This window comes from Sarcophilus harrisii, chromosome 3, assembly GCF_902635505.1.
Source record: "Sarcophilus harrisii chromosome 3, mSarHar1.11, whole genome shotgun sequence".
NCBI lineage: Eukaryota > Metazoa > Chordata > Mammalia > Dasyuromorphia > Dasyuridae > Sarcophilus > Sarcophilus harrisii.
The window spans coordinates 515,887,871-515,914,096 of record NC_045428.1 but is presented as its reverse complement, the minus strand read 5'-3'; the positions used below and the strand labels follow the sequence as shown (position 1 = coordinate 515,914,096).

The following is a 26,226-nucleotide window of genomic DNA, read 5'->3' as shown; positions in this document are numbered from 1 at the left end:
CTACAATTAACCAAAATGCAAAACATTACCAGATTAAGTACTTTAAAGAAGTGCAAAGTGCTACGGTGGGGGTGGGGGGAAGGGCGGGGAGCCGAAAGTCTTAGGGAACTTCCCGGAGGGGGTAAATTAATTTAGGAATCAAAAGAAATTAACTGGACAATGAAGTAAGGGACCCTTAGGAAGGCAAGGTCACAAAAGTTGGAGAAAGGAAAAAACAAGGCGGGGGCGGGGATAGGGGTGTAGAAGAGAAATAGCACCTCAGTGCTGGGCTAGTGCAGTATTCATTTGAGAAATTGTTAAGGAAAGATTTGTCTTCTCTCCGCCACCTTCCTCTCCTTTCCCCCCTTCCCCCTTCGCAGCCCTTTACTGAAGTCAGAGGCCAGCCGATCCTCTGTCCAGCTAAGCAGCTGGGAAGCTAACTTTCTCAGGACACGTCATTAATATTCTGAGGTTCTGACCCAGCAGTAACTCAGGCTAACTGCTTCCTTTTGATTGAGCACTAGAAACTTGAGTCTGTGGGTGTTCGGAATTCCTGGACCTTGCGGGGTTTATAAGCCCTTCCTTCTTTTAGTCTCCAGGGAGCCCAGTCCAGTGCGTCCCGTTCCGTTCCCCTTCATCCCTTCTCCAGAGGCAACCCTAGAGCAAGGGGGCCAGCGCAACACATCCACCAGACCCGGTCTCTTGGCGTCCCAGAGCCTACCCAAGTCCCCAAACTTTGAAAGGGGCGGGCCAGAGGCCAGGCAGGGGCGGGGGTGGGGAGGCGGGGTACGTGTGACAGTTCCCTTTTCCCCCCTCCCCTATCTCGCCCCCACCGCGTGATCCCTCTGGGGCCTCCTCTTTTCCGGCCCCCTAAAGCTGCTGAGCTTTATAATCCTTACACCCGCGGTGGCCTTGCTCCTGACTTCATTGCAGCTGGGCTGCGTTCCCCTCAGAGCACCTTCCACAGGAGCCAGGACCCCGCGCCGCGTGCCTACTTGGTAGGATGAGACTGTGGGGCTGCTGGTTGCTGCCTGTCCTCTTCCTTCTCTCTGAGGTCCGCCCTGCCTTCTCAGACACTCCCGCCAATTGCACTTACTCTGATCTGCTGGGCACCTGGGTTTTCCAGGTGTCCGACGGACTGGGGTCTCCGGACAACAGCATCAACTGCTCTGTGTTGGGTAAGTGCCTAGAACCCCTACCCCACTTCTTCCTTTTCTTTTATTTGAGAATGCCTTCCTCCTATCATAACAGGTAGTGAGGCCCTTTCCTTTCCCTTATCCCCTCCCCCACTACCTTTTTCATTTTTCTTCCTTTCAATTCAATTCAGGTGAGTTTATTAAGAGTTTACACTGAAATGCCCCGGGGCCCTCTTGTTCTTGGCCCCTCTTCTCTTTAACACTAGATTGAGACACTACTGCCTGGATTTGAGGACCAGAACCCCTCATACTTCAGCTCAAAGTAAGGCAAGTTGAGTCCTTATGAACTTTATTTTTTTTTTTCCCTAATCCTTCAAACTCTTAAAGATCCTCTGTGGAATAGGTTACTTATCAATCAACATGCATTTATTAAGAGCCTATTATTACATGTATGGTCCTGTGCTGAGCTTTGTAGATTCAAAGAAATGCAAAATACAAACAAAAACATCCCAAAACAATAGCAAAATCTTTGCCCTCTAGGAGTTTCCTGTGTAACCGGGATATCATTGTACTTTGGTATTTGTTGTAGTATCTTATAAATCTAATTCTAAAGGCAACTTCTTTTTTAAGAATATATTTTATTTTCCCTCAGTCACGTGTTAAAATGATTTTTTTTAACATTTTAAAAAAGTTTTGAGTTCCAAATTCTATTCCACTCTCTCTCTCTATTCTTCCCCACCCCCCTCCCTGAGATAGTAAATAATCAGATATAGGTTATACATATGTAATTGTGTAAAATTTCCATATTAGTCATTTTGTACATGAAGAATCGAGAAAAAGAAAGAAAGTGAAAAATATGCTTCAGTCTGAATTCAAACAGTATCAGTTCTTTCTCTGGACACAGGTAATATACCTCATCATTAGTCTAAAGGCATCTTCTGATCTAAATGGATTTCTTTATTAATTTCACTCTTTAGGCTGGCAGATTACAGTCACCTTGATTCCTAGGTCCTTTCTAAAGCTAGCAATTTCTCTCCTCCCTTTTTCATTTCCCCCTAAGACCTAAGATTCTGGACAGAACCCGAATTTGGAACATGTGTTTTGGTTTTTTTGGGTTTTTTGATACTAGTTTAATCAGTTGCATGAAATCAAAGATTATGGCTAGATCCCTTTGGGATTATGAGTTTGCCTGGGAAAAGAAATGAATTTAGAACATAATTTAGGATACAGCAAAGGAAACTTCCATATTATATTGGAAGAGAGGTGAAAAGAGGAAGCTGACAGTTGTGGAGTTTCCCCCCAAAAGGTACTTATTTAAATATATCATAAGCCTACTGCTCTAGTTTCAAGGTATGACTATTTCTTTTTTTTTTTTTTTTTTATTAATTATTGGGCATGACCTGGCATTAGACTGAGTTCCTTGAAAGCAGATACTAGTTTTTTATGTACTAAAAAAAATCACTTAAGTGTACAACTCCAGGTTGTAGAAGCATTATAGAAGTTTTGGTCTGTTTTTCCTTATGGAAGTTATGCATCCCGGGACAAGTTTAGCCTGGCAGCTAGCTGGCCAAAATGAGTTTCAACTTTGGATATGAGCAAAAAAAATTATCCTATATCTCATAAAATAGAGTTCAAGTCCCATAATGTGGATACAGTCCAAGCTATGGAGGCAACATAAAATATGTTAGAGATCCTCAAGTCAACCTCTGATGTTTTCTTAGGGCAGGGACATGTGTTTGATTCTCAAAAGATATGTATGTTGGGAGTTCAAAGTCTAATAGATCCTGTTAAGTAAGACTTGAGAGAAGGAGAGCCTTATGATAAGCTGTTGTCTGAGAACCAGCTTAAATGATGAAGTTTATCACTAAAAGACTGATCCGTAGAGGATCAATTTGTCAAGCTAATGCAAGTCATAAAAATTAGCAAGAGACAGTAGAGTACTGAAATTGGAATCAGAAAAGTTTGAGTTGTCAACTTGTCTCATGTGTGCCTTAACTATTTGACTCTAGGCAAATCACTTAATCTCTTTGAGCCTTATCTCTGTACAATTTGTCATCTACAAAATGGGGAGTTTGAATGATATGGCCTCTAGAACTTCTTCTAGTTCTGGATCTATGATCCTATGTCTACCAGTGTGTGGAGCATTTGTGATTAGCATATATTTAATTGGATGTGGGGAACCTTCATGGAGAAACTCTTGAAGTAAAGTAACAAAAAAAAAAAAATAATGATGCTTTTAGGGTTCAATACCTAAAGAGACCTCCAACAATACATTGTCATATCTCCAAAGAAGAAAATATTTGCTATACTTTGGTTAGTCAGTGCAGTTAAATTCTGCAGAAGAACAACACTCAGTATGCTTCAGAATTATCCATATTAAGAATTTAGATGAGCATAAAGAAAGGGGATACATTTATTAAGTACATACTGTGTTCCTAGGCACTGTGCTAAATACTTCAAAAGTAGGTATTTTTTATTATTTCTTACCAGTTGAGATAGGTGATATAATTATCACTATTTTACAGTTAAAGAAGCTGAAGCAGTGACCATTGAGGTGACTTGTCCAATATCACAGAAGTGACAAATATTTTAGGCCAAATTTGAACTCACGGCTTCCTGATACCAAGCCCAGTTTTATCTATTTCCTTTTGTGTTGCTATCTTTCTAGGGATGGCCATTTTAAAATATATATATATAATAAAACCTTTTTATTTTTCAAAATGCATGCAAAGATAATTTTCAAAACTTTCAAAACCCTTATGTTCCAGTTTTTTCTCCTTCCCTCCTCACCTCTCTCTTCCCCTAGATAGCAAGCAACTCTGTAGGTTAAACATGTGCAATTCTTTTAAATATATTTCCACATTTATCATGCTGCACAAGAAAAACCAGATCAAAAGGAAACAATGAGAATGAAAAAAACAAGCAAGCAAACAAACAGAATTAAAAAAAAAAAAAAGGTGAAAATACTGTGTTGTGATCCACATTCAATCCCCATATCCCTCTCTCTGGAGGTGGATGACTATCACAAGACTATTAGAAAATTCTCCACAGCCTTCTTGCTTAAGAACATAGCCTTTTCCACAGGACCAAGTAACAATACAGTTGCAAGATTGTGTTTCACAGGACTTGATCAAAAATGAGGATCATCTTGTTTTCAATAGAGGATGAAAAGAGCCCAAATCTGATGCATGATTAAAAAGCAACTTGATTAGGATAGAAAAAAAAATGAATGAGAAGTATTTATCGCTGTTTCTTAAATGTCTAACTTTTCTTTGCCATTTCTTGTCCTCAGGGCCACCAAGAAAGAAAGTAATAGTACACCTGCAGAAGTTAGATACAGCAACTGATGACTTTGGCAATTCTGGCTTCTTCACTATCATTTACAATCAAGGTTTTGAAGTTGTGCTAAATGATTACAAATGGTTTGCCTTTTTTAAGGTCAGTTTCCTTAATTATTTTTCTCATTTTCATTGAACCCTCTGTTTAATATCTGTTCCCTTTGTCAGCATCAAAAAAGAGTGAAAAGAAAGTCATAATTTTGGACATTACCCTTCCCTTGAGTAATTAAAGTAGTCATCTTTATGTAAAATTAGAATTCATAAATAGTTAAATATAAACAAATTAAACTCAATTTATTTTTATTTGTGCACAGTTAACTGCATGTATCTTCACAGTTTGATAAATGTGGCTACACCCTTCTTTTCTAATTGTAATGGTAATTATTTGTCTGGTCTGGTCCCTCAAAATTATAAATTAAAACAAAATCAGTTTATTTTGGATTTATAGCTTCCCTCTCAGACTTTTGTGTTGTGGCTCTGAAAGACTCTTACCGATCTGATTGTCCTTTTACAGTTAAGTACAAAATGGATCATGAGAATAACCTGATGGAAAGGACCAAAAATGACTCCAGAAGATGGTCAACCCAAGGGTTACAACAGTGTTATTAATTAAGGCATTGGCAGAAATTTGGTCAAATTAGGTCATTTCTCCTTACATATACAGGCCTGAACTATTGAGCTCACATTTTATAGTGTACCAGATCATATTACTTCCCTCAACAGAAGGTCTTAACTACAAACATTTCCTGGAAGATTGTAGACTATGACCCAGATGAAGACTGTGATCCAGATTTCTCTTTAAACTCAGAAACAGCTGCCTATACAAATGTAATTTTAAATGGTCCAAGAAAATTAAATCCACAAGCCTAACAGCATATAATGCAAAGTAAATAAAAGCCTCTTCATGGAACTACTTGTGTAAAACGGAATTTAACAATCAAAAAGTTCATGAGAAAGTGAAAGATACTGTAACCAGGAGAGTTTCACTGTTGAATATATGTGGTTCATTTTCAGAATATGAGTTCTGATTGTGTGCTAATGTTGACTAATAGGAGAATAGAATTCTGCCATTCAAGGGGACCTTGGAAGTTATTTGCCCTAGTCAGGTAGTTGAATTTCTTTAGGAATCCAACAAGTAGACCTTTTCCCTTTGAGTTTTTATCATGTTAAAGATGATCAGTCCCTACCTCCTCATTTTACTTTTCTTCAATAATATTTAAGTACTTACTTTATATATACATTCTTGAAGAACCTAATAGCTTTATTTTTCCAATGACTTATGTTGACTCTACCTTCACATATTAGAAATAGACTTATTCAGTATCTATTTTATGATCAAGGGATTATGGAACGCATTCAAACCAATGCCCTGATTTTATAGATAAGGATACCAACTCCCAGATAGATTAAATTTGTCCAAGGCCATATCAATAAAAAGTGACTTATTTCATACTCCAAGATTCATAAGTTCAACATTCTATTGTATTGTGGTCTTTAGGGTGTGTGCAAATTCTTGACTTTTACTAATCAGATCAAATTTATAGATATCAAAAAGGATGAGATTTTTTTTGAGATAAGTAATATAATTAAGATAACTTAAATTTTTATGGCAAAACTTTAAGTAATCATGAAATTAAGATTAAGATTCATAGTTTCTAATTGTATTGTGCCAGTAATAAAGTGAAAGAATCTAGCAACCATTTCTCTATATATGTCTCTCTCTCTCTCTCTCTCTCTCTCTCTCTCTCTCTCTTTATATATATATGTATATATAATGTATGTATATATATATATATGTATGTATGTATAACATTTCTATTTGATTTTTGCTATTTGTTTTTTTTTTTTAAATAGCCACATCAATGAGTCAGAACAACTTACTTAAGTACCTAGAATAAGATGAAAATATATAAATGATACTAACACTTTCTATGGAGGAAGAAATTTTTTTCCTTTGAAATAATTCTAAATTGGAAAAATTATTTGGAAACCAAAAAGGAACCTTTCTCCCAGTCTACCTCTTAATAGAAAGAGATGAGCAGAAGATTGATTTATTAGGAAAGGAATATACAGACAAGACAATCACAATTCTCTATCTACTGAGTTTTGTTTTCAGGCTTTCATTTATAGTGATAATAAAAACAGTCAGACATTTATAGAGTGCCTTTTATCTTCAAGATATTGTGTTAGGCATTGTTGGTGATACAAAGGAAGATTTATATCTCTACACATACAATATAAAATATATGTGTTAATAGGTATATACACATATATGTGGAAAAAGATAACTAACAGTACATATAAGCCACATTTCAGGAGAGACACTAGATTTTCACCAAAGGGAAAGACAACAAATACAAGTAAGGGACTTAATAATCATGTTATTGGGCAAGTCATATAACTTTTCAGTTTATTTATATGTAAAATGGAAATAGTCAAACCACTTTCAGGGTTGCGGGGAGGATCAAATGAATTAATATGTGTGAAGCTCTTTTCAAATTTTAACATGCTAGTTAAATCTTCTATTAAATATGATTATTATTCTTAAGAAAAAGGAAGTAGTTTAGCAGAGATAATACTAGATACATTCCTGGTCACTATGCCTAGAATGCCTCCCTCCTCATTTCTGCTTTTAAAAATCCTTAGCTTTCTTCAAACTCCAACTAAAGCATTATCTTCAGGTTTTTCCCAACTCATTCTGTTACTAATCCCTTTCCCCAAATTTACATATGTACATGTGTGTATACACACATATATGTATGTATATATACACACATGCATATTCACATCTGTGTATGCCTATTATATAGAATATATGCATATATGGTATGTGTAAGTATATGTGAATTTCCTTTATACTTATATAGTGTATGTCCATGTATTCTTCAGGAGGGCAGGGATTATTTCACTTTGACCTTTTTATCCCCCATCTGTTAGCACAGAATCTGCTACACAGTAAATGCTTGTTGATTGATTGAGATACTACCTCTAGTTTCTCAATAAGTCTTTAAATTGCAAAGCAGCTCACTATGTTATCTATCGATGAAACCATGTGTCTAGACTAAAAATAATTATAGAAACTATCTTATAGAAAATTCTGTTGAAAGTATTTGGAAAGACAAGGTAGAGAGAGGTGGTCATTATTTTAAAATATTTGGATAACATTCTTGTGGAGGAGAGATAATCTGCTTTGGACTCTGTGCAAAACTAGAACAAGTGTGTGTAAATTATGGGTAGTCAGATTTCAGTTCTATAGAAGAAATCACTTTTTAGCAATTATAATGAACTTTTTGAACATAAGTATTTCAAAACCATTCAAAATATTACTATCTAATGAAGTAAGGAGACACCTATCCTTGGAAACATTTAATCAGGTGATTTCTCATCAAGGATATCCCAGAGCAACACTTCTGCATGTCACAGATTGGACTAAATGACCTCTAGAATACCTTTCACAACTTAACCTTTTATGATTTTATGGGTCTTTCAGAGATTTTTGGAAGATGGCAATGAACTAATCTTCTAGTAACTGAGGAGAGAAGAAATAAGACATGCATTTTATTTTCTAATATCGGGCAAGGGAAATGAATTACATATTGCTCTTTACTCACATTTCCATATCTCATTCCTATGTTTAAGAATCTTGTTAAGGTTTATTTATTCTGGTCTTACCTGGAAACTGGCTTTTTTTTTTTTTCCACATATGGTATGGCCAAGTCCAATTAGTATGAAAAAGAAATCTCATGAAATAGTTGCATTATTCAAAATTTTCCTGGGCAAAGTGGAATTCAAATTCCACCAATGACTATATTTTATGTAATTATAATAAATAGTGTGAATTTGAATATATGTGACCATTTCATGATTGTCATTATTCCTACTAATTGGGACGTAGCTTTATCTAAGTATACTCTTCCCCACTAACCGAACAGTAGTTTGAAATTAAAATTTCTTTTTCCTTATTGTGATTTTATTATGCAGAAAAAGCACTTGGGAAATAATGAATCATCTGAGTTCTGAGCAGATCAGTGGTTGCTAACTAGCTATGTCACTTTGGGCACATCACTTCCTCTTTCAGGGTCTCCATTACTTCATAGATAAAATGAAGGTGTTGGATTCAGTGTTCTTTAAGTTTTCCTTCAAGCCGAAACATTCTAGAATTCTTAAAAAGTCAAAATGAAGCCAATAGACAAACATGTAGGCCAGCCACTCTCACTACCTACCCAGTTATGCTTGAGGAAGAGAGAGAGAGAGATGCAGACATAGAGAGACAGGCAGAGAAAGTAATTATTCCTTACTCTTGTGCAAGAGTTGAACTATCTAAATAATTTAGAAGGAAGCATTTTTGTTGTATTTGCCTTTTTAGTAGTGACCTAGAAATTGTGTTCTCTTTAAAAGAGTGTCTTCTACTTGTAAACAGCCAACATTGTGTTATTTTAAGAGACAGGTGTTTTCTTTTTTTCTTCTAAATGTATTGAGTTTACATCCATCACCAATCTCTCATCCATATCTACTTCCAAAATACCCTAGTAGAGGGGGAAATCATAGAAAGTAAGCTAAGAACTAGACTAGTTTATGCTTTTCCAAATAATTATATCTAGGAGCTTTATTTTTTTTCTTTTTTCTTTTGTTAATGTCACTTCTTCTGAGCGTACAGGTTAAGGAAAAGTAAAAAAGGGTCACCTTTTTTTGGTCACCCCTTGCCAAAACTTATTCTTTTCTAATCAAGATATTGTTTGAAATGATATTCTTTATAAGTGTCCATTTGAATCTTCTTTCTAGGGTGTCTCTGTATGTGTGCCCATGTTTATATTACATTCTTATTATAATGCATTATGATTCTCACTTTGGAGCTCCTTTCTCTGAGAATCCTACCCCCTTAAAGTTAGATATTTTATGCTTTACTTAATGTTTGTGATCAACACTAGAAATGTCAATCTCATGTCTTTCTTTGGTTATAGATTTGTGTGGGTCTACAATTTAAATTTTGACTGGCTTTCTTGGCTCAGCGGTAAAGAATGATATTTCAGCCTTTAAGGTCTACCATTTGATAAATAGGAATGATTCCAGAATAAGCAAACTTAACCCAATATAACCTATAGCTGATGTTAATTCTAGTTTTTACCTTTGGACTTGTAAAGACTTATTTAGCATAATTCAAGTGTTAAAAAAAAGGTCAAAATTTGCCTTTTACTATTTGTCTAAATATGACAATTTTATAATGCCTTACCATGCTTTAATCATGCTTTTTTCTTAATCTTAATTTCATACCACATTTGATCCTTTGTGAAATTTTCTTAGGATGTCACTGATTTAATGAGTCAGTTTTTCTTGCACGTGGGGACTGTGGGGAAGTATGATTTGAACATCTGAGGAACAACTTGGGTGAGCACTATTGATGTATTTTACCTTATTTTTTTCCCCTAAATTACATAATGCTTGTGTCTTTTGCACTTTAATCCTCAAAGGGTGAGGGAAAAGAGGAACAGATCTTTCTAGCTTATGCCATCTTCCTGTTTAAGCGTGCCTGTTCTTAGCTATCAGAATTGCTTTATAACTCTTCTGCTAAGCCATAGAGATCTCCAAATAGCTTAGGATATGCATGCTGAATATGTGAATCGAGAATTTAATTATTCAGATGTGATTCTCATATTAACTACATATATGGGAAGCTACTAGAGTAAGAGACATAATAGCCCCGTCCTCTAAGAAACACTGCATTGCTTCAATAAAGATAATGTTTTTGAGACAATTTAGGATTGCCAAATCACTCTCCTAGATTGTACCCAGATAGTATATTTCCTTACACTTACAGAGCCCACCCCTCTATCATAATCATGATATGCATCTCTGTGACATCAGCCTTTCCTATTGAAAAAACTAGAGCAAGGAACATTTTCTCTGTTAACCTTCTCACTGGTCAAACCTAAGAACTTTCATACTGAATCTGTGTGACGTTGGCCAAATTTCTCAGAATGATGTTAGTTCTAAATCACTGATCCCTTAACTTTTCTGAAGGATTAGGTTAAATGTAAAACTAATCTGGTCCACGAGAGTTGGCAGGATAATCAGAAAAGGAATAGGAGAAAGGAGAAAAAGTAGAATTTTCCCCTGTCAATCATGCATTTATGAATATCACTGTCCCTTCACTTTCCTCTCATTTCTCATGTACTATTCATAAATATGAGAAGTGGGTAATGGAAAAAATATGCAAGGGAAGATGAGAGGCCAGATGTCAATGCCTCCTATTACCCTCACTTTCTTGTGAGGATCAATTAGCTCCTCTCTCCTACCTCACATAGCAGAGAAAGACCTGGTTTGCTTAAAGGAAAGAAAGGCCCCATTGCCACTAGTACCTGATAGGCAAGTGCTAAACTCAGAGCATAGTAGAGTTTGTAGATTTAAGTAAGAAATCCAACATTAACATCATGCTTGCTATTGCCTGTGCATATGCATGTGCTCACTGGAGATGATATTCTGCATGCGCAATATTATTAATGCCTCATTTGGGTGGAATGTCAGATTATTGATCTCTTTACTAGTATTTTTATTAATTAAGCATGAAGAATACTGGGCCAGACACATTAACAACACACATACTATTTAAGAAAGAGCCTAATCCATATTTGCCAAAATCAAGTAACCCTAGTTTTTATTGTTTTATAGTTATTTTTAAAAAGTCTGGCATGGAACCATCAAAAATTAGGTGGCTCTTTTTAAACTGAGGCATACTGGGAATACTGAGGCCAAGAGTCAAAACTCTCCTGCTACAAAACTGAGGCTACAAACCAAAGAACAGTATGTACACACAGTCTTTGGGAAAGGGAGTCCTGGTCATCTATCCATCTCTTCAACTACTCCTCTGAAATGTCAAAAGCAACAGGAAACAACACTAGTGTCTTCTTTGAACATGAAGGACAGTCGTTTGCACAGGCAGCTAGAGTTTGAAAAGCTAGGCTCTACTGAGTCACCTGTTTCACTACATTAACATTTTTTAATAAAAAGAAATGAGTTGAAAAAACATTAAACTTTTAGTTGAAATGATTTTATAAGTTTATTGCTGGCTGCAGAAGCTTTGCTTTTTTTAGTTTGATTTCCTAATACTTGAACTTACCTCAGTTGAATTTTATTTTGCTCCTTTCCCTAACTCCTGTAGAATCTGTCATTGTAAATTTCAATCTTAAAAATTTTTTTAGCAGGTCTCCTAAGTAGTTTAGTTGCTGTTTATGAATAGTTTAGTTGTTGAAAAGTCATTAAATTTTTGAGAACAAAAATGAGCTATTGTGTAAAGATACAAGAATTAAATCAACTTAAGAAAGAGAAAAAAATTACCATATATATATATATATATATATATATATACATACACACATATATATATATATATATATATATATATACAGTCCTTAAAATGACAGAAAAAAGAACAATTGTATATGAAATACTTATATGCTTTTTGTATGAATTTTTTTATTATTAAAATGTGGGGACAGACACAAAGAAGAGAACCAAGGGGGCATATTTGAGAGCAGTGAAATGATTGAGGTCACAGAGTATTATGGTCCCTCAGCTTTTTTGCACATGACTATACTACGAGAGATTAAAACTCATGTTTGTAAATCAAAAACTATTTGGAGATTGGGTTAAACAAAGACTAATGATTTCATAACTGACAGAAAGTTGAATTTCCTGTCTCACAAGAAAAAGATGAGCCACTGACTTTCAAGAGGCTTAGATTTGAGCAGGGAGGAATCCAGCAGGAGAAAAGGTAACAATGCTTTAAAGCAGTAGGGGTTGAGTGAGAGCATGCTTACTAGCAGGAATAGTGAACTGACAGAAAAGGTTCAGCTGCTGTAGTTGGAAGGCTGAATATTGAAAGAGAAACACCTTGTAAATTAACCAAAAAAAAAAAAAAAAAAAGATGAAAGCCTTAGAGGAGAGCTGAATTCTACTCTGATTGTATCTATTGCCCTTCAGTGACATCTAAGTATAAGAGAAGTGAAACCTCCCAAAAGTACATACCAGCCTTCTTTTCACCTCTCTAGGTCATATAGAACTAATAGATGAAGGAAACACAAGATTTGATAAGTTTTATAAATAAGAAGCTTATGGATTATTAAATAACACAGGTTCCTACTGTGGGAAGAGCTAATTGTTTGTTTTGTGTAGAGAGCTCTACTTAGCTACTGATAACTGATTAGATAACCTAGAACTGTCCTAAGTGTCCTGATCTGGCTGGGTTTGTCTGTATTGCCCAGTGAAGATCCGATAAATTTCTGCAATTCTCTGGCAAGGAGACAGTGAGAAAGGTTAGCAGCTAGCACAGAAATGGCCTCCTGTGGGGAAGATTTTTCTTGAAGGGACCAAGAATAATCCATGTTTGCAGTCAAGAGTTATGAGTTGCTTCAAGCAAATGGATTTTTCTGACTCATATGCCTTACTGCTAGGTTTTTATTTGTGCCTACTCTTCCTTATAGATACTGTATATTGGTGGAACAGTTTGGCCTGGATTTATATGTAAATTGTGACATATTGATTATTCCTTCATTTGCCTTAGGTAACTGTAATGTTGTAATTATTTTGGGTGGGGTTGTTTTATCATTAAATAAACATTTTCTTTTTAAGAACTAATAGTGTCTTGGTGATTGATCTTGTATAATTGGAAAGCTTATCAACAGAATCTCAATGAGCCATATTGGGAGTAGTGAGAGTCTTCCATTCATAACAAGTTTAGGGAAAATCCCTCAGGTTTTTAGGGGTCTGAAAGATTTTGGATCATAGCCACATAGAGGGGGTCCATCTTTGGGAACTACAGACCTGCCAGTATGAGGGAAGTTAGCTCAGAAGGAGCTTAGTTGACATATCCTGTGCCAAAATCTGCATAATGAAGAGATTAGATTGTAATAAGGAGCAAGTGAACTCTATGTTGACATTTTATACCTGCCCACAGTTACATAGCAAATCTGCTAGAAGTGAAGGAGCAGAGAAAAGATAAGGTAGGGGAAGGCAGATTGGAGGGAGAAAATTTTATTCAATTTTAGGGAGGAGAAGAAAGATTTCTTCTATGGCTGCAGCATGATTAGAAGTTCTGTTTGAGGAGTCAATTAATTAAATTTGCCAAACGTGTAGTATGGTTGCAAGCTTCAGGAGATCTGCTAAGAGTTAAGTCTATGACTGCAAGTCAAATCGCTTCCTTGGGTTCTCCTGTAAAATGATTAAGTTGGAGTTTATTATTTCTGGAAGCTGAAGGAGAATGTAAAATGAATGATAACAAGTAATTCCTTTATTTGTTTAGATATTATAAATCCATTCTATTTCCTCATTGCCTAAAATGTGCTCTCTTTAAGGCTCAACCCATATGCCACATTCCAGGTTTGCCTCCCTGGTATCTCTTTAATATAATGTCCTCTTACCTCCGCAAATGATTGGATAATGTCTTCATTCATCTATTCACATATTGGTTTTGTCCCAGCAAGATAGTTAATTGAAGGAACATTTTTTTTTCTGTTCATTTCTATATACTCAGTGTCTAACAGATTAACTTGCACAATAATAAATGTTTAATAATGGTTCATTATATTTAAAAAAATAAATATTAATCCACTAGGCTTCCATAATGTTGAGTTTACTTTGATCGAACATAATATTAACATTTTTGTAAACATTACATTTGTAAACATTTCTACATTTGTAAACATTATATTTATATTTTTGTTCACATTTTGTTTCATTATTTCACCTGAACGATTCACAACTCTGTGAAGATACTGTTGACATTATTGTCTTCATTTTACAGCTGAGAAAATTCAGAGACCATAAATAACTTTTGTGGGTCACACAGCTAGGTAGTAAATGATGGAGCAAAAATTTGAACTGAGGCCTTTTGACTTTAAGTTCCACTATATTACTGTGCCTCTTTTAGAATTGGACAGTGAAAGAAAAGTCTTTTGGGAAAAGAAATGAAAGCTTTAGTTTCCGTCTTTTGGGTAGTAAAACTCATCCAGCAAAACCCAAATTGCTTGTGTACTTTTCTGTATTATAGTGTACTATTCAGCTAATATTGTGCGTGTTTGAGGAGAGTGAAAGGAAGAAAATTAACCCTCTAGAAGGCTAAGTGACAAGCAATTTAAAATGTGTTTAGAAGAAAAATCATCATGTTCCTGCTTTAGTTTCTTACTGTTGTGCTTCAGGAAGGAGTCATGAATTTAAATTGTACCTGGAATATGGACTGACTGGATCATTCAGATAGAAAGAAAACTTTCCCTATAAAAACACAAGGTTTATAAGATTCTGTAAAGTGACCCATTTTACAGAAAGGAAAAGATGGATCTAGGAGGGCTGCAACCTAGTTAACTTGCTAAGGGGGCTGAGTGTGTCTGAGAACAGTTACTTCTCTGGGCCTTAATGATAACATTTGACAACATGAACTCCAAGATTCTTTCTTTTTTGTCATTTTTTGATTATTTCATAAACAATGATCTCATTTTGCAAATACTAAATCCATGTTTTAGAGTGCCTTAAGAGCTATTCCTTAGTGTGAAAAAAAAATGGATTCAGTTAGAAATTTTGGGTCTCTGGATAATACAACTCTATTGTTTCTTATAAGATATTAAGTTGTGTGCAATGCACTTAACCCTTTTAAACCTCAGATTTTTTTAAAATATAAAAGACAGCCATAATTATATTTGAATTATATGTATGTGTGTGTGTGTGTGTGTGTGTGTAATGAAAATACTCATTAGGGTCATTGTAAGAACCTTAGACCATAAAAGAGAAATAGTGTTTATTCTTTGGGAATTTCTACAATTTTAATTTTAATCTTCAAGTAGTAGGCATTTTGTTGTATTTTACCTTTTTCCTTTTTTTTTATTACTTTTTAAAAATCATAGAATGTTACAGCTGAAAAGTATTTCAGAGATAACCTATTTTACCTCCTTCAGTTTCTAGTTGAAAAACAAATCAACCAACTAACTCACAAAAACTCAACTTCAGAGAATTTCAGTAATTTGCTCAAGATCAAAAGGTGGAGATAGTGTGATATGAGGATAGAGATCCAGGCTTAAAACCAGGGAGTCAAGTCCTGCTTCTGACAAAGGAAGCTTAAATTGTTAGTGCTCTATGACATGTTGTCAAATTGAAATGACAACAACAACAAATTCAAATAGAATTGGAAGCCACTATGAGAGTATCCCTATGGGCTACATATGTATCTAAAAATCACATATTAACATTATCTTCTATAAAGGCAACTGGTGGCACTGGGCCTGGAATCAGGATGACTTGAGTTCAAGTCTGGTTTCAGACCCTTATGAGCAAGTTTGGAGTTTCTTCAGTTGTGAAATTAGGATGATTAATAATACCACCTACATTAAAGGATTGTTGTGATCAAATGAAATAATGTTGTAAAAATACTTAGGATGATTCCTGGCATAGGGATATATAAATACCTATTATTTTCTTCGATCGTATTTTATTTATTTTGTTAAATATTTCCCATTTACATTTTGTTCTGATTCCAGGCACATGGAAGTATTATGGATCACATATTTGATACCTTTGCTCTGAACAACATTAAGACTTTAAATTGCAGAGGTTATGATCTGGATTGGTCGAGGGAGTTTCCTTACCTGGGCGTCCCCTAAGCCAGTGAAATCACAAGTTCAGTATCTTTTCCTCTCCCTGTGCTACATCTGTTATTGGCATTATAACTGGAATTAGAAACCAGGCCTTCTGTCATCCAATTCAATTTTAATTTTAGATTAGGTATTTATAACTGAGTGTGTGTTTGTGTGTGTGTGGGTGTGTGTGTTTATGAGAGAGATAGTGTTTGTGTGCCCTTTTGTAGTCTGGTGAAATCTACAGATAACTTCTCAGAATAATATTTTTCAGTGCATTAAATAAAAGAGGATGATAGAGATCAAATTTTATGAAAATATGGTTATTGAAATAACCAATATTGAAATAAGAAAAAAAACCCCAACCCAACTTCATGGACCTTAAGTTAAAAACCCCTGAAGTAAACCTTGTTTGTATAGGACAGTCTTTTATTTTATTTTTTAAATAGCTTTTTATTTACAAGTTATATGCATGAGCAATCTTAAAGCATTGACAATTGCCAAACCTTTTGTCCCAATTTTTCCCCTCCTTCCCCCCACCCCCTCCCCTAGATGGCAGGATGACCAGTAGATGTTAAATATATTAAAGTATAAATTAAATACAAAATAAGTATACATTTCCTAACAGTTATTTTGCTGTACAAAAAGAATCAGACTCTGAAATAGTGTACAATTAGCCTGTGAAGGAAATCCAAAATGTAGGCAGGCAAAAATATAGGTATTGGGAATTCAATATAATGGTTTTTAGTCATCTCCCAGAGTTCTTTTGCTGGGTGTAGCTGGTTCAGTTCATTACTGCTCCATTGGAGCTGATTTGGTTCATCTCATTGCTGAGGATGTCCAGGTCCATCAGAATTAATCATCATATAGTATTGTTGTTGAAGTATATAATGATCTCCTGGCCCATCTCATTTCACTTAGCATCAGTTCATATAAGTCTCTCCAGGCCTTTCTGAAATCATCCTGCTGGTCATTTCTTACCAAACAATAATATTCCATAATATTCATATACCACAATTTATTCAGCCATTCTCTAACTGATGGGCATCCACTCAGTTTCCAATTTCTGGTCACTACAAAGAGACCTGCCACAAACATTCGTGCACATACAGGTCCCTTTTCCTTCTTTATGATCTCTTTGGGATATAAGCCCAGTAGAAACACTGCTGGATCAAAGGGTATGCACAGTTTGATAACTTTTTGAGCATAGTTCCAAATTGCTCTCCAGAATGGCTGCATGTATTCACAATTCCCCCAACAATGTATTAGTGTCCCTGTTTTCCCACATCCCCTCCAACATTCTGCATTATCTTTCCCTGTCATTCTAGCCAGTCTGACAGGTGTGTAGTGGTATCTCAGAGTTGTCTTAATTTGCATTTCTCTGATTAATAATGACTTGGAGCATCTTTTCATATGGCTAGAAATTGTTTCAATTTCTTTGTAGGACAGTCTTTTAGCTATTAACTACAATGTTACTCTAGAATATTGCAGAGCTATTAGTCATTATAGCAACAGAGAACTGCCTGGCTACTATTATTAATGGCCAGGAAATAATGGAACTTCTTTTAGCTACCTCGGACCAATGGTATACAACTCAAATAGAAACAGAAGTTACTATTCCATTCATAAGGCTCCCTGTAGGCTATATTTTGACTTGGTTTTAAAATGTTATCTATCCATATTTTATTGCTTTTATTTATTTTGTTAAATATCCCCAATTACATTTTAATCTAGTTCTACCACAATCAGGAGTGTTACAGGCTGAATATCTGATACCTCTTCCTTAAAGAGGTATGTTCCTGATGTCTCAGTATATCATGAATGTCCACTAAACCTAAACATTTCACCAATGAAGCATAAACTCAGAAGCATCTTACTAACCCTGAAAGGTTTCAGAGATGACCTGGTAATGGATTTTCATCTGAGACTTGGCCTAGTTGGCCTATCTCCTGGACCATTGTGGTGCAGACAGTGGGATTGGCAGCATTTATGGAGGGATCATCCCATTTATTATAACTAGTGTTTTGAACATTTAAGTAGTATTTTAGTGTGACCACAGCAATATTTTTGAGGTGACTCATAATTCATTAGAATATATGTTACTGTACTGAAAACCAAGATTCTTTATTAAAATGTGAACAAGGGAGGTGAGTTTTCCTTGGAGAGCTATGCAGTCATCTTGGAGAATTACAAAATTTCAGCTTTGGCATCCTTTGCTTTAGCTTCTTCCATGATTTTTCACTTCCTTCTTAGCCTCTTTCATAATGTAGGACCAAGATAGTGATTTAGAACAGCGATGAACACAGACTGAAACATTTCAGTGATACTCTTCTGTGTGAATCCCCTGCCACTCTCCCACCCCCCAATAAAATGATTCATCTTTCTTTACTTATTGTTGGTCAAAGAGAAAATAAAGGGCCTCAGTTTCCAATAGATAGACAGATAGAAATTTTACTTGACTTTATCTAAAATCCCTTTCTTTAACTCAGTCAACAGATATGTGATGAGTAAACTAAGACTCCCCTGAGCCCACAGTGACACAGGTAGTGAGTGTTGGCAGTAGTCAGCCAGTAGGTATTTATTAGGTGCCTACTACTATGTACCAAGCACTATGCTAAGTTCTGGGGATACAAAGAAAGACAAAAGACAATCCCTTCACTCAAAAACTTCCAGTCTAATAAGAGAAACATATATACAAATAAGATATTTACTAGATAAAATGAAAATAATCAACAGAAGGAAGAACTAATATTAAAAAAGGGATTAAGAAAGGTTTCTCATAACTTGGGTCTCTCTACATCAGGAAAGCCCATACTTTTCCCACTATCCTATACTACCTCACAAACAAGTACCACAGGGAGATACTAGTAATGATAATCCACTTTAAAGTTTGCAGAGCATTTCCTTCACAGTACCCCTTCAAGGTGGATGATATAAGATAGGTCCCTCTCCATCTCATTTTATAGATGAAAGAAAGCGGTTCAGAAGAATCGATGATTTTCTTTATTTTTTTAATGTTTTATTGGTTCTTTGTTTTATAAGTCACTTCCCATTTAACCCTCTGCCCTATAATAAAGTTTTCTTGCGTGTCAAATAAGTTGAATCAAGAAAAACAAATCAACATAATGGCCATGTCTGAAAATGTGGGCCTCAATCTTCACTTCAACACAAGAAGAAGAGGAGGGGGAAAATAGCAAAACCAATCAATAGAGGCAGATGGGGAATTCAGTACATAAAGTGCTGGACTTGGATTCAGAAAGGCCGAAGTTTGCCTCGGTCCCTTACTAGTTGTGTGACTTGAACAAGTCTACATCTGTCTATGGGCCATAATAATAGCACTTATCTTCCAGAGTTTTAATGAGGATCAAATGAGATCATATTGATAAAATGCTTTGCAGACTTAAAGTATAATAATGCAAGTGGAAACTAACCATTAGATGGCAAACACTGCCTTCTCCCTTTCTTTGTATCCCTAAATCTTAGCATGGTGCCCAGCACATTTAAGTAAGCATTTAATAATGGTTATCAATATATGGATGTGTGTTTGTATATGTATGTATGTAGACATAAACATATCTGTGCTTAAATGTAGCTTGATGGGGTAGGGGTGGGGGGAAGGAATAAAAAGGAGGAAAAGAATAAAGTGTATAGCAGAGAACAAAAGAAAACCTATAAGGAAACAGAAAAGATGGACAGTTCTAACTACAATGTGTATTATTATTATTATATATTCTTTCTTCAAGTGGAAATTTATGTTTATGCATGATAACCTTTTTTTCTTTTCCTATTTTTTCTTACTTTGTATTTAAATTGAAAAGAAAGAAATAATTTAAAAATAAAAAAGAATGAAATAAATACAAATAAGTCACTTAAACAAAGGTAAAAATAATCCCCCCAAATTAATGGTTATTGACTGACTCAATATATTAAAAAAAAATCTGAAAATATACTTGGTGTTATATACTTTACTACCTCTGCAAAGGAAAGAGAAATATCTTCTCATATCTTTCATTAGTACTATGCTTATTATTTGTATTTCTATGACATTAATTTTCCATTGTTGCATAGTTGTTTACATTTTCATTGTTGTAATAACTGGCTATATTTTTCTTTGATTTTTTTTTTTCATTTTCCCTCAATTCATGGAAGTTTCCATGTTTCTCTGTAACTTAAGTAGCGTTCCATTACATTCATGTATCATATTTGGTTAATCTTTCTCCAGTCATTGGGCAACTATTTGTTTTCAGTTTTTTTATCATCACCATAAGTTCTGCAATAAATATTTTGGTGCCTATGGGATTTCTTATCAATGGCCTCCTTAGGATAAATTCCAAGTAGGGGAATCTCTAGGTCAAAAGGTTGTGATAATTAAGATTGTCCAACTTAAAATAAAAGAGACTGAGGTGAAATTCTGAGCCAATGTCACTTTATACAGGGTCCCTGGTCCTCTCTAATGAAGTGCACTTCAGATTTTCCTCATGGGTTGAGATTCTGCCTTCTTCCAAGACTTTGTAATTATAAAGTTATACTTAAATATGCAAAATAGGCATGGTAAAATATAGAATCTCATTGATTGATAGATCTTGCTCTCAAGGACCAAAAAAAGTATCAGTAGGGAGGGAGCACAGATTGTATGAAGCATTGGGGTATCTTCAATGACCACATACATGATCAGAGAATGGTCACTTGGTCATATTGGACAAGAGAGAATAGCTTAGAGAACTTTTCATGTAGTGTTACCTGGGCTTGGTCGCCATGATAAGGAAAAAACAAGGATGGATAGTGTCTAGTTAACTTCCTATGATTAAGAAGAAAACAGACTCTGTGGGTCACAGTTCTGCCTAAAATATGAAACTTATTCTAAATACCCCTATAGAATCGTATTGAATTGATTAATACTGATTGGAATAGAGGTCCAAATGAATTATTTCTCACAAGTTAATAAATAATTTTCCCATGACCATGTAATTAGCAAATAATGGAGCTGAGACCCATGTATGTGAATGTAAAAAAATGAAACAATCCTTTCAGGTGAAGAACACCTACTTTTTTGATCTTAAATATGCTATACCATCTGCTCCTCCTCTTTTCATGCTTCTTTGAACATGAGTATGGCCTATAATGGATATTCTCTGTGTGTGTGTATATGTGTGTAGAAAGAGAAAGATACAGAGAATCTTTCTAAATAACTTTATTCCTTTTCCCCATCAAATTCATTAATCGTCTACTTCCAAAAAATTTGACTTGTTCAAAGTACAAATGTATGTGAGTATAGAAAAAAACTCATGTCCTTATTCCAGATTCAGTGATTATCTATTACACCACAACTAAGCCAAGCCTATTTCCTAAATGGAAAATTATTATTTTTCATTTCACTTTTCCAAATTATTCTGTTTCTTTTTCTCATTCTCTTCCTCTCTCCTTTCTTTCTTCTTCTAACCCTATCTCTTCTCTCTTCTAGCACAACTACTCTAAGCACATGGATTTTCTCTGTAATGCTTTGTGAGATAAAGTAAGAAGAGTACAGGACTTGCACATAGATGATAAATTCAAATCTCATCTTTATACTTAATTGACAGTGTGACCTTGGACTAGCGTTTCTTAGTTTTTCCATCTATTAAAAATGTGTACAATAATATTTTTGTTATCTTAATTCAGAGGGTCATTGTGGAAAAGGTACTTTCAAACCTTAAAGCCATATATAAATGAATTACTTGGGGGTGGGGTTTGCAGAAGTTTTCTGTTTTAAAAATAAAATGGATAAGGTAAAAGTCTGAGTGAATATGGAGGAGTTGGGTAGGAAAATGATCAAATCTTTGCTTCCTTTCACTTCAGTATAAGGAGGAAGGCCACAATGTGACGAGTTACTGTCATGAGACATTTCCTGGATGGGTACACGATGTTCTGGGCAAGAACTGGGCATGTTTCACTGCAAAGAAACTTGAAAGCACTGCAGAAAATGTTCGAGTGAATAAACCTCTGAGGCAACACAAAGAAAGGTGAGTTGGCCCAGTTAAGGAATGAGTAAAATATTTGTAAAATCAAATGTTATACTAGCACAGTCATTTCTGACTTTGAATCTTGGGTCTGTGACCACTAGCTGTGTAACTGTAGCAAGTGATTTCATCGTTCTGACTCATAGTTTCCTCAACTGTTAAACAGGAGCAAAAAGGATTGTATCTTGTTTGTTTTACAGAGTTGACGTGAATAAACTATAGCTTAAAATGTTATGTGAAAAAGTTATTATATTACTTTTATAAGCCTGCCATTGTAATACAAAATCCTTAGATTGCATAAAATTATTTCTTTGTTGTTCAAAGCAGTTTTTTAAAAAATTAGATAGTGTTAGAAGCTATCTAAAGTTCTTGCTTTTAAAAACTCCTGATTGTCTGAGAAATAATAGGCCTGAAAAAGAATGAAAGAAAAAACTTATATTAGCTACTTTCTATATGTCAAGTACCACTAATTGTTGGAAATACAAATAGAAATATTGAGACATTTCTTGCTTTCAAGGAGTTTAATTGGGGAAGAGTATATAAAAACAACAAGCAGTTTTTAAATGTTTTATTATGTGTCAGGCATTAAACCTTGGTTATACAAAGAAAAGAAAAAGGAAAAAAAAAACACCTTTTGTCAAGGAGTGTACATTGTAATGGAAGAAGCAGCATGTAAACAACAAGGTATGAAGAAGATAAAGAGTAGTAAATGAAGGTTATTTGAGAGAAGTTATTGATTTTCAATAGAATTGATTTCCTTTGTGGTTCTATATATTTTATTTTATGCATTTAAAAAACAGGATTCACTGGATTATCAAAGTGGTCTGTGACACAAATGGGTTTAAAAATATTTTTTTCTTTAGTTATTCTACTCCCTCTTGTGGCGTCCACTTTTGTTTATATGTTGATGACATCTACATCTATTTTTCTCCCCAAATGATCTACATTGAAAATTGTACAATGGACCTCATCCTCTAGATATGCTGCGGTTCTCATCATATAGACTCAACATATACGAATCATCAGGGACTCTTCCTTGCCTTTACTATACAAACTCTAATAAGTCTCTAAGTCCTGTTTAAAATCTCATTTCTGTCCTCTTCTTTCTATTCCCTTTGCTACCACTGCAATTTAGGCCCCATTTTCTTCTTAACTGAGGAGTTATTTTTTAGATATAGTTTTATTATTTTTTAGTTTTTTTTTATTTCAATAGTATTTTATTTTTTCTTAGTACATATAAAGATAGTTTTCAGCATTCATTTTTGTAAGATTTTGAGTTACAACTTTCTTCTCATTTTCTCCCTTACTTTTCCCCTCCCCAAGACAGCAAGCAATCAGATATAGTTATACATGTACAATCATTTTAAACATATTTCTATATTAGTCATGTTGTAAAAGAAAAATCAAAATAAAAGGGAAAAACCACAAGAAAAAAGCAAACAACAATAACAAAAAAGACTATTTTAGTAGTTCCCTGATAATTTTTATTTCTTTTAGTTACCCCTTCCTTTAAAATCTAGCTTTTACTTTACTTCCAACACAATTTTCCAAATCTTGGATCATATTGTTCATCTAATCAAAAACTTGCAGTTGTTTACCAAATAAAGCCCAAATTCATGTTTAGCTTAGAATTCAGGACTTTCACATATACTTGGGCCCCATATCTTGGTCCTTTAAAATTTTGGCTCATCGTCTTGGAGCTGGAAGATAATTTAGGGGTCTACTAATCCAACTTGCTTATCATACAAATTAGAAAACTGAAACTAAGAAGAGTTAGGTGATTTGTCAAAGCCATGTATGTAATAAGAAAAAGAACTAAAGTTTGAACTTGTTTATAACCTGAGTTCAGTGTCTTTCTGCTATACCATCCTGGATCTTGAAAAGACTTTAGAAGTCATCTAAATCAAGACTTATTTTTCTTTTTTCCAAATACATACAAAGATAATTTTCAATACTCACCTTGCAAAATCTTGTGTTCCAAATTTCTCTCTTTCTCTCCCCCCCTCCTGAAGTAAGCAATCTGATATAAACATTTGCAATTCTTCTAACATTTCCATATACATCATACTGCAGAAAAAAAAAAATCAGATTAAAAGGGAAAAAAAAACACAAGGGAAAAAAAAAAACAAGCAAACAACAACAGAAAGGTGAAAATACTAAGTTTTCATCTACATTCAGTTTCATAGTTCTCTCCCTGGATGTGGAGGGGTCTTTCTATCAGAAAGTTAATGGAATTGCCTTGACTCACCTCATTGTTGAAAAGATCCAAGTCCAAGTCCATTGTTGAAAAGTTCAATATATAATCTTGGTGTTATGGTATAATGTTCTCTTGGTTCTGCTCATTTCACTTAGCATCAGTTCATGTAAGTCTTCCCAGGCTTTTTCCAGATTTAGATGAGTCTATTCATCTAAATCAAAGCTTCTTAAACTGTGAATCACAATCCCGTATGGGGTCATGTAACAAAATGTGGAGGTTGCAAAAAAGCTGGCCACAGTAAAAGGTTTCTGAATGCAATGAACAAAAATTAATTCAAAATCAAACACAACATGAAACTGAGGTTTTCTGGCCATTAGTAATGAACATACAACATGTACACTTTGTACTACGTATGCAGCAGCGCTGCCAGAAACACCTCTACTCAGATTCAATATGGGGGCATAAAAATATCTCTGGCAAAAAGAGGTCATAAGTGGAAAAAATTAAGAAGTCCTGATCTAGGCCAATTACCTCATTTTACAATGATCCAAAAAAGGTCCACAGACATTAAGTAATTTGCCCAAGATCACATAAATAGGTAAGTAGAAAAGCTGGGATATCAACCCAGAAACTTGAACTCCAAATCCAGCATCATTTTTTTTCCCTAATGGCTGAAAAAAATCTTGTTATTTTTAAAGCTACTTTTAGCTTTTTATTTTCAAAGAACATGCATAAATAGTTTTCAACATTCACCTTTGCAAAACCTTGTGTTCCAAAATTTTTTCTCTTCCTTTCTCCTTACCCCCTTCCTTAGACAGCAAATAATCCAATATATGTTAAACGTACAATTCTTCTATACATATTTCACACAATGGACTTGTGTGCTGCATAAGAAAAATCAGATCGAAAAAAAAAACAAAAAACAAGCAAACAACAACAAAAAAAGTTGAAAATACTGTGGTGTAATCCACACTCAATCCCCAGAGCCCTCTTTCTACACATAGATGGCTCTCTTCATCACAAATTCATTGGAATTGGCCTGAATCACTTTGCTGTTGAAAAGAGTCCATGTCCATCAGAATTGATCATCACATAATCTCCAACATCATTCTGATATGCTATACCACTCTTCTTCACAATCTCCCCACCTCCTAGTGAATACCACATAAAGGCAGTAAATTATGGCCTTCCATTGTGAAAATGAAAGGAAATATTGTGAAGGTAATAATTAAAATAATTAATTGGCTCATTTCCCTCCATAATGCTCTTGTTGGGCCTTTGGATATATTGTTTGCACGTCAAATGTATGCTTGCCAAAAAAAAAAAAAAAAAAAAAATATATATATATATATATATATATATATATATATATATTTTATGGAGAACTCACATAGAGCAAGCACTTACAAGGTGGTCAGAATATGCAAAACAAGGCACTCTCAAAATCTCTCTTAAGAACTTGAGAATTGATTGCATCACTTAGAAGATACTGGCCCAGGATCACCCAGCATGGCATGTCTTCATCAGAGAAAGTACTGTGCTCTTTGAGCAAAGCAGAAGAAACACAAGATGAGCAAAGTTAGAGAATTTACCCTGCGTGTTCATAGGGAGTATTTGTGTCCAACTTATGGCAGAGCATTCTGAACTCATATTGGTCTGATCAGCTACTGTTAGACACATTGTAAGTCAACTCTAACATGGATATATCATTTTGGTCATTTTTGAGAATAAAGGACAACAACCACCATCTCTTTTTTAGTGTAGCTTAAAATGAATGTGAGAAAACAAATGCTTTTATAATTTTATTCCCTGATTTTCCTCCCAATCCTTTCTTAGCCTCTGTGGCACTAAAATCTGAACATATTTTCCTTTGGGGTTAATTCTCCAGTGCCAACAATTAATCATGGCATAACAGAGTACTCTTAACCCTGATCCAATACCCCAGGGTGTACCTATTGCTTCTAA

General features: G+C 34.7%; 1 protein-coding gene across 1 annotated transcript in view; it reads left to right on the top strand.

Moving 5' to 3' along the window:
• The first annotated feature begins 790 nt into the window (after positions 1-790).
• The window catches only part of CTSC (cathepsin C), a 49,280-nt gene continuing 23,844 nt past the window's right edge, over positions 791-26,226 (top strand). The window contains exons 1-3 of the mRNA XM_012546760.3: positions 791-1,157; positions 4,408-4,553; positions 21,904-22,067. Of these exons, the coding sequence (XP_012402214.1) occupies positions 983-1,157; positions 4,408-4,553; positions 21,904-22,067 (485 nt within the window). The 5' untranslated portion in view covers positions 791-982. The remainder of the gene's footprint in view (positions 1,158-4,407; positions 4,554-21,903; positions 22,068-26,226) is intronic.